Source organism: Engystomops pustulosus, chromosome 3 (assembly GCF_040894005.1).
Source record: "Engystomops pustulosus chromosome 3, aEngPut4.maternal, whole genome shotgun sequence".
Taxonomy (NCBI): Eukaryota; Metazoa; Chordata; class Amphibia; order Anura; family Leptodactylidae; genus Engystomops; species Engystomops pustulosus.
In genome coordinates this window covers 11,850,725-11,860,205 of record NC_092413.1, presented here as the reverse complement: position 1 = coordinate 11,860,205, position 9,481 = coordinate 11,850,725, and the positions used below count along the sequence as shown (strand labels likewise).

Sequence of the window (9,481 nt, the reverse complement as noted above, 5' to 3'; positions counted from 1 at the left end):
CTATTCTATCCATAATGGAGAACAGACGATGTTAAGAAAATCCATCCTGATAAACCAGGGACATTACTCCTAGATCCAGGCACCAGGACTGTGGTATCTTCTTATATCTGTTATCCATGGCCTCCTTCCTTCAAAATCAACTTTTATAATTATACTAATGAACCTGAATCACCCTTGTGGGGGGCTAACCCCTCCGTGCTGCAGCTTCAAAGGCCCTTGCACTGTGCAGGAGCACTTCTTTCCCTTACACCGACTCCCTACTTAATCACACAAAGGAGGGGCTCTAGTAACACCCCCAAGAGCCCTTGTGGCTCATTAGCAGATTTATAAAAGTTGATTTTGGTAGGAAGGAAGGAGGCGATGGATAAGGAATATACAGAGATTACCAGTCTCGGTACCTGGATCTATGAGTAATGTCGCTGGTTTCCGTAAAAGGGAATGTCCAGCCCTCGTCTTCCGCCAGCCTCTTATCCCATAAAATAACCCAAAACCACTGGGCTAACCCCCGACTCACTGCTCAACTGGACCCCACCAATATACAAAATCCATAATCTATTGAATAGTCACATTTATTGAAAACCATAAAAATTTTCCAATAACTTTTTCCAGTCACCAGCAGCTGGAATACACCGCGCTCCCAGGGGGGCCTTGTCACCCTGTATATAGGCGAGTAGTATTAGGAGCCCCCTCCATATATAGTCTGGTACAGGGACATGTATATAACAAACAGGGAAAGGAAAATTAAAAAAAAAATTATAATGTATGAATAAAGAATAGTTATTTTTTTTTTAAGATAATGACCCCAGAGAACTAGTAGAGCATTTTCTCCCAAAAGAAACAATTAAACACAGGGGGAGGGCATGAGGGGGCGTAGGGTTCCAAATTCTGTCCAAATTCTATTTCCAAAAATAAATAGAAGCTTTCACATGAAAGCAGAGAAAGAGGTGGTGTTTTTTTTTTCCTTTTATAAATAAGTTTTTACACTTTGTTCCTTTTTATATATATAAATCAGTCAGTTTCTTCTTCTTGGTGAAGCGCACAAAAAAAATAAAAAAATTAAAATAAAAAAGTTCTGATGAGCGTTTCCTTTCCCTCCCTCAGTCGGTTTCCATGGTAGTGCTCCGGGATTCTCTAGCAACCATCAGTCTCATCAGCTGACTGTGGAACTTCTCGATCTTCTTCACGTCCTGAGCCTGATCCGTGCTGTAGAGTAAACACTGGGGGAGGAAAAAAAAGGAAACCCGTGACAATGGATATAGGAGCGTATACACATGAAAGGGTTAAAGGAAATCTCCAATCACAATCAGGGACATTACTCATAGATCCAGGGACCAGGACTGTGGTATCTTCTTATATTTCTTATACATGGCCTCCTTCCTTCTAAGATCAACTGTTACAATCATGCTAATAAGCCAGCAGGGATCAGGGGGTGTTTCCAGAGCCCCTCCATGCTTTAGCTGTTACACTGACATCAGGCAGAGGGAGGTGCTTAGGGAGGATTTGGATGTTAGATTTCCTTGAAATAAACCTGGCAGATCGTCTAGATTAGTGCGTCTCACTCAGGAGGTCCGGGCTCATCTATGGATTAGACGCTCGGTGATCGGCTTTCAGTGGTTACTGTGTCAGACATCATTACTGAACATGTCTCAGGATCCACCTTGTACTACAGCAGGCACAGTAACCCCCCACCAATACAACAAAAGGGACCGCCCAACACATTTCTCACATAATTAACATAATTAGTGATGGACAAGTGATGTTCTCATGTACATGAATATACACGGGGCACATGGGCTCCCCCTGATGTGATAGGCAGGGACTTTGGACTACCCCTTCAGTGCAGCAATGGAGATGAAAGGGTCACAGACCTTCATCATCCACTCGCACTAACTTAAAGCCAAGGTTTTGGTTAAATTTAACATACAGTAACATCTACTCACCACTACGTCATCTGTGACTTTTATACGTAAGCTCCCGTCACAGTGTCTGTACTTCAGCAACACTCGCACCTGTGGGGGAGGAGGAAAGATGGGGACAATGAGTCTTGCACTTAGAGGAATATATAATCAGTTGGCACTGAAGAGATCGGGCCCAGAGTCGCCCAGGCCCCAGCTGTATCTGTGGACGAGTCCTAATGGACTTCACATTAAATTAAAGGGGTTGTTTGGGATTTCTGGAAATTCCCATGAGGGTCATTGTCCTGCTCCAATGGCCATCAGATTGCTGGCATTCTGGGATGTCATGGGACCAGCGCAGGTCAGGCACCAGCCTTATACACACAGGGGAGGTCACCAAAGAGTTACACACTTACAGTGTTAACCCCGGGGGCAGCACATGACACTGATCCAACAACAGCACACACACATCTGCTCCATCACCTCCATGGAGATAAATGGAGGAGAACAGTCATGCACAGCCATCTACTCAATTGATCTCGGGGAGCGACGAGGGGTCCGACTAAGGGGTCTGGGACCCCTCTATCTCATGATCTTTGAGGGTCTCATCATTGAGGCCCCCACCAATCAGCAAGTTAGGCCCTACCGTGTAGGTAGGGCCTAATTTGCTTCATGAGAAAACCCCTTTAAGCAGCCAATCCAGAATTAATGTCATTAAGATCCACTCAAAGAGGAACTTTATGGTGACAACTCTGAGGCCCCCAATGATATGGACTATGCCTTTAAGAGGCCAGACACTATACAAAGATCATCATGACATAGAGCTCCCCTTTAAGGGGCTAGGTAACACCCCCTATATATGAGGATGTGGAGCGTCCCTTTAAGAGGCCCTTCATGAATGTTACAGATCAGTCGCTCAGGACATGTAGAGGTCCTAGCGCCGCTACATACGGAGGCCTCAAGGCCCAGTGCCCGCAGCTTCGGCCTAGTACCCGTCCTCACCTTCATGGGGTCGGCCTGGTAGAGCTTCTCTGCGGCCCGGGCGAACTCCTCCCAGGTGCGGTAGTAAGGCATGGTCAGGCCGCGCGCGATGGATGGGACTAGCAGTCAGCGGAGCCGGGAGCACACATCAGCATTCAGCAGGCACCACATCCACGCATCTGATTGGCTCCAGACTTCACCTCCAACCAATCACAGACAAGCACTTCCGGGGCACTGTGATCTCTATGGTATGTGTAAACGGACTGTCTATTGTTACTCACTCTATGGTATGGAGGACGCGCGCCCTCTAGTGGTGGATAGAGGTAATGCGCGGATTGCAGATCAGGATCTATGATACTGAAAGTGTAAGAGACAAATCATCAGGATAAGATGAACAACAATACACATTCAAATCTGGGAGGGAAGAAGATTTACCTGGTTCAGGTATAACAAAGCTAAAAGACCATCGAAGGCATCAAAATTATAAGTATAAATAAAGATTATTATTATTATTTCTGCACATTGGGGGGGATGGAGGGGGTCCGATACCAAGAACCCCCTCGGACCCCCTCGTAATAGCCGCAGCAGAGTTCTTCTCTGCTGCAATACCAACTTCAGCCACTATACAATGAGCAGCAGTGCAAGCAAGTGTAGATCTTCACTAAAATTTGTACCAATGTCTGGCACATCACTGTATACTACTTTATGAGCGTGAGCTATAGGAAGGGCGCCGGCGCCGAACAACAGGAGCACCAGCGAAGGTAAGTATAAGTTCATTTTTTTGTTTTCTTAACCCCCCTGACCGGATATACACTTTTGTTTAAACCCAGACATCCCCTTTAAAGATGGTTTCTAGAAATCAGGAAATTTCCTGGGGGTTGAATTGTGTAAAAAAAGAAGATATACTAACCCCACACCAATTCTCAGGTCCACGTTGCTCTGGTTTCTTCCGATTTATGGAAATTACAGCGGGGTCATGTGACCTTCTTCTGCCGATTGGTGGCCTCCTTATACCCCAGGGACAACACAGGAAGTGAAGTCACATGGTCGGAGGAGGCAACATTATTTTGGGGAAATGAGTCCAGTGGTTTAGAAGAGCCCTCCTAGAGAAGGGTGGGTCCAATAAGGGAAGACCATGTCAATGACCACTAAGAAGATGTAGCAGCTCAGGCACAGCCTAGGACAAGAGTATTATATACAAATGTGCAGAATGTAAATGTTAGTCGTAAGAGTTACGTTTACTAAATTATTAGAAATTATTGTTAGAAAATTGTTATTAGAAATATTGGTGATAGTCAGGACAGCTATAGGGGTTATGGAGGAGGCCATAATGTTTTCAATGGGTGAATTTCCACAAAATATTTGATTTGATTTTCAATGTCCAAAATAAATACAACTATAACAGAACATGTGGGTTACGTAATAATGTCTGACACCGTTCTTCTTTTAGCCCACCCAGATGTAAAGCCCCAGTTAGGGTAACAGACATTACTCCCTCCGGTAACCAGACACAGCTCATTGACAGAATAGTTATGTAGGCCATCAGACATTGTTAATGAACTCTTCAAAGTCCCCTAAAGCAACAAACAAAAATGATAAATCCCCCCCACCCCCCCTTCCAACTGCGTGTGTATGACAACCCCTCCTATCCCCATCCACCGCCACAGGCCACCTTTGCTACATTCTTAGGCCTCCCAATCTTCCCCTGATGCCTTCCCTACAATACCATTGTATACAGGCAGTCCCCGGGTTACATACAAGATAGGGTCTGTAGGTTTGTTCTTAAGTTGAATTTGTATGTAAGTCGGAACTGTATATTTTATCATTGTAACCCCACCAGAATTTTTTTGGTCTCTGACAATTGAATTTTAAAAATGTTGGGTTGTCATAAGAATCAGGATCAACACTAAAACTTCATTACAGACACCTGTGATAACTGTTACAGCTGATTATTGTAGCCTAGGACTAAAGTACAATAACTTACCAACATCCAGTGGTCCGTTTGTAACTAGGGGTCGTATGTAAGTCGGGTGTTCTTAAGTAGGGGACCGCCTGTATATTGAAAAGGTTTTACAAGCTCCCCTACTTCCTCCCTGCTAAGGTGCTGCAAAATGAAGACTTTCCCCTTTCTGAAAAAAAACATCTTTTCCCCCTTCCCTTTATGTTGCATGGTGTCTAGTTTATCTACTTCATCAACCACTTCAGTTGTTCTATCACCTGTCCTATAGCCGGCGGGTTCGGACCTACCCAGTTTTCGAGTGTATAACTTTTTGCTGCTAGGAGAATGACGTGCGGAAGTCTAACATTTTGGAAGACCCACGCTGCAGGGTCACCTGGATCTTCTGTTCTATCCTCACCATCAAATATATCATGGAATAAACTTGTTTGTGGTAAAAGACTGAGTTTTTTATGGCATCCTGACTCAATGGGGCTCATTTACTAAGGGGCCGAATGCTGCACTTTCGTCGGGTTTCCCGAATATTTCCGTTTTGCGCCGAATTGCCCCAGGATTTTGGCGCACACGATCGGATTGAGGCGCATCGGCGCCGGCTTTCACACGACCATCGGGGGGCGTCACCATCGGACAACCCGACGGATTCGGAAAAATGTGGAATTTTTTAAAAAAATTGTGTCGCAAGATCAGCATTTACATGCACCAGGAAGAAGAAGGTGAACTCCGGCGGACCTCGGCGCAGCTGCGACACCTGATGGATATCGGGCGCACGACCTCAGTGAATCCCGCTAATGCGCCACGGGATCGCGAATTGACCGAGTCTGGCTTTACAGACTGTTACACTGTCTCACCCTCTACAGTGCTCACTGCACAGGTGCTGAGGAAGCACAGTGGAGGGTGAGTCTGTAAAGCCAGATCACAGAGGGGCTAGGGTAGCCCCTCAGGCTCATTAGCATAATTTTACATGTTAATTTAGAAGGAGACCATGGATAACACATATAAGAAGATCCCACAGTCCCGGTGCCTGGATCTAGGAGTAATGTCCCTGGTTTATCAGGATGGATTTTGATGGTACAGCAGTTTTCTATACATACAGTACATATGGGTCACCCTCACAGTACTGTGCCCCTGTCTTCTTAAGGGGCCTAAAGGTAATTCTCCTTCCAAAATGAGACAGTTTGGACCCCCCCCCCCTTCCATCATTAATACAGATAGGTGGGAGTCTCAGCATCTGCACCCCACAAATTTCTGACATATCAACAGGAATAAAACATACAAAGCAATTGCAAGAAAAAGTCAATTAGAAAATCACCATCTAAAAGTAAGACCTTATAAATAATCCCGTATCCTGCCGCCGGTGACGCAGCGTTTTATCTTGTTTTGAGTTGTCTCGATGCGAATGTTTATGTCCCTTGTTTCCAGTCTTTGTATTAAATATGTATAGCGACTCTTGTATTATTGAGATGAAGATTTACCCTCCATAATTCATGTGCTGAGAGCGCGGCCTCCTCCATCCAGATGCTGACCTTGGCCGTTTTTAGAAGTTCTGACATGGGTCCATCCCCCTCTATTATTAGTCTGGAGGATGGTGCGGTAATGACTCTGCTGTAATGGCTCTTATGATGATTCAACTCCTTTCCTGTATCACTTCTATCATTAAGGGAATGACTTCATCCGATATAATTCTCCTCTTATCACGGCCATTCCAATGGAAAACCCAAAATATGATGTCTGGAAGTCTTTAAATATAATGCATTAAAGCTAAATGTTGCCTAAATCATAGAGCACTTTATAAACCCTCCTGTACATCAGCAGGTAAGTTACTCCACACAAAGCACAGTAACACATGACATACTTCAAGGGGATCTCTGTCTGAGAAGAGCACTGAACAGAGAGGAAAACTATGTCTAGTAATCCTGCTGGAGTGGACCCAATAGGCCTGATTAACCTGCTCAGGTCAATAACTCTGACATCCGGCTTTCCCAAGGAATCGCTAGTTTTTCCTCCTATTTACGTAGTGGCCCAAGTGGGTTTATATTATGTGCAATATGTTTTATTTTTATTATATTTACAAAATGATATCACCTGGAGAGATGCAAACTGTCCTATTGGTTGAGTCCTTGTCCTCCATCCAATTATAGAAAAATGAGTCCTGCTTCCACATGCACTCATAGAGAAAGCCTGTGAGTCCTGCTTCCACATGCACTCATAGAGAAAGCCTGTTAGTCCTGCTTCCTCCACCCACTCATAGAGAAATCCTGTGAGTCCTGCTTCCTCCTCCTACTCATAGAGAAAGCCTGTGAGTCCTGCCTCCACCACTCATAGAGAAAGCCTGTGAGTCCTGCTTCCTCCACCCACTCATAGAGAAAGCCTGTGAGTCCTGCTTCCTCCACCCACTCATAGAGAAATCCTGTGAGTCCTGCTTCCTCCTCCTACTCATAGAGAAAGCCTGTGAGTCCTGCTACCCCCACACCCACTCATAGAGAAAGCTTGTTAGTCCTGCTTCCTCCACCCACTCATAGAGAAATCCTGTGAGTCCTGCTTCCTCCTCCTACTCATAGAGAAAGCCTGTGAGTCCTGCTACCCCCACACCCACTCACAAAGAAAGCCTGTGAGTCCCTGCTTCTCCTACCCACTCATAGACAAAGCCTGTGAGTCCTGCTTCCTTCACCAACTCATAGAGAAAGCCTGTGAGTCCTGCTGTATTCACCCACTTGTAGAGAAAGCCTGTGAGTCCTGCTCTCCACCCACTCATAGAGAAAGCCTGTGAGTCCTGCTCTCCACCCTCTCACAGAGAAAGCCTGTGAGTCCTGCTTCCTCCACCTACTCATAGAGAAAGCCTGTGAGTCCTGCTTCACCCACCCACTCACAGAGAAAGCCTGTGAGTCCTGCTTCCTCCACCCACTCATAGAGAAAGCCTGTGAGTCCTGCTTCCTCCTCCCACTCAGAGAAAGCCTGTGAGTCCCTGCTTCTCCTACCCACTCATAGAGAAAGCCTGTGCGTCCTGCTTCCTCCACCCACTCGGAGAGAAAGCCTGTGAGTCCTGCTACCCCTCCCACTCATAGAGAAAGCCTGTGAGTCCTGCTTCCTCCTCCCACTCATAGAGAAAGCCTGTGAGTCCTGCTCCCATCACTAATAGAGAAAGCCTGTGAGTCCTGCCTCCACCACTCATAGAGAAAGCCTGTGAGTCCCGCTTCCTTCTCCCACTCATAGAGAAAGCCTGTGAGTCCTGCTCCCTTCACTGACTCATAGAGAAAGCCTGTGAGTCCTGCTTCCTACTCAGAGACAGAGATTGACAGCTTATCCTGTATGAATTTGTAGACATCAATCACGGTTAGTTGGCTTGCCAAATATGGACAACTCCTTTAAGACATATAAGCGAACAATTTCACATATATTTTGCATAAATATTAACCATAATCCTCTTTTGGACAAAACAGTAAAGTTACCCCCGCCCCCCCCAACTCTTTTTTCCCCGGCCCCTCATGTACCACATTGACCTCTTGCCAAATGTCGCGCTCCTCCTGCTCCATGGCTCAGGCTTTGTTGGGGCAATGCACAAGAACAAAGAGCAAATAAACCTCGCTCTGGAAATAGCCACCTAGGGGAAGGCTCCGGACCGCTCAGGAGTCGCCGGGCCGCACTCACAAAGGGAACTGTTGTTTCAGATTAGTTCCTGCGAGCTGAACATTCCTAAGGCGCGTCACGTTGGAAAGTAAAAATTCTGGGAAGCGAGCCAAGCGAGCCCAGAGTCACCGAAACAGAACCCAGAGGACCGGGACATTTCTGCTTCATATCCAGGTTATATCGAGACTCAGAGGAACAAGGGTTAATATGAAAACACTACGGGGCACGTTCACTAAGGGCCGTGCGCCAGTTTTCTGTCTGACTTTGCACGTTCTTGTACGGGTATTTAAGAAGTGTCTGCTCCACACGTGTCACACGCAACTGTTTTGCGGTGCGGCTGCACTAATCTTCATGCGGCACAAATTTCGTCACTGAAGGGGGCGCTCCGGTGCTCAGTCGGACCACGCGCCAAATTTAACATGCAAAGACTGACAGAAGTGTTTTGCACTCCCCATGGTAAAGGCGAACCAGAATAAAGTGGTGCGCTCTTTTGGAGCAGTGCAGGGCGCACCAGATTCATGCAGAACAGGCACCAGAAATCCTGAATCTGGCGCCCCCTGCACTATACACAGGACACTGCACATAGTACACACTGCACTGCTCTTAGTAAATGTTCCCCTATCTTTATAAGGTGGCCACAATACAACGGCCTACACAGAGTATTATAGTACAGGCGGTCCCCTACTTAAGAACACCCGACTTACAAACAGACCTCTGGATGTTGGTAATTACTGTACTTTAGTCCTAGGCTACAATAATCAGCTGTAACAGTTATCACAGGCGTCTGTAATGAAGATTTATTGGTAATCCTGGCTCTGATGACAACCCAAAATTTTTAAAATCCAATTGTCACAGAGACCCAAAAAATTTGGCTGCAGTTACAACTATAAAGTATACGGTTCCGACTTACATACAAATTCAACTTAAGAACAAACCTACAGAACCCGGGGACTGCCTGTATTCTTGTAGTGTAATATATTGCAGGAGTCACCTCTTACATGTACACCAGTATTTTAGGCTCGTT

The 9,481-nt window shown here is 45.9% G+C and overlaps 1 protein-coding gene across 3 annotated transcripts; it reads right to left on the bottom strand.

Moving 5' to 3' along the window:
- Window positions 1-553: 553 nt before the first annotated feature.
- Window positions 554-8,341, bottom strand: SRP9 (signal recognition particle 9). 3 transcript variants are annotated; one of them, XM_072140056.1, is made up of 4 exons: window positions 8,322-8,341; window positions 3,158-3,233; window positions 1,941-2,009; window positions 554-1,217 (listed from the first exon to the last, which is right to left on the bottom strand). In XM_072140056.1, exons 1-4 carry the CDS (start codon window positions 8,324-8,326, stop codon window positions 1,098-1,100), a joined length of 270 nt encoding a protein of 89 aa, XP_071996157.1. In that variant the 5' UTR covers window positions 8,327-8,341; the 3' UTR covers window positions 554-1,097. The 3 variants fall into 3 exon arrangements, with proteins under 3 accessions (XP_071996157.1, XP_071996156.1, XP_071996159.1); XM_072140055.1 differs by lacking the exon at window positions 8,322-8,341 and adding an exon at window positions 6,306-6,334; XM_072140058.1 differs by lacking the exons at window positions 3,158-3,233; window positions 8,322-8,341 and adding an exon at window positions 2,898-3,104.
- Between the last annotated feature and the right edge of the window lie 1,140 nt (window positions 8,342-9,481).

Bases quoted from the DNA above. Each gene is read 5' to 3' on its own strand.
- SRP9 (XM_072140055.1), bottom strand. The intron at 2,010-3,157 runs GTGAGTAACAAT...CCTCCCCCACAG, and splicing joins CGCGTCCTCCATACCATAGA to GTGCGAGTGTTGCTGAAGTA. The intron at 1,218-1,940 runs GTGAGTAGATGT...TTCCTCCCCCAG, and splicing joins AAGTCACAGATGACGTAGTG to TGTTTACTCTACAGCACGGA.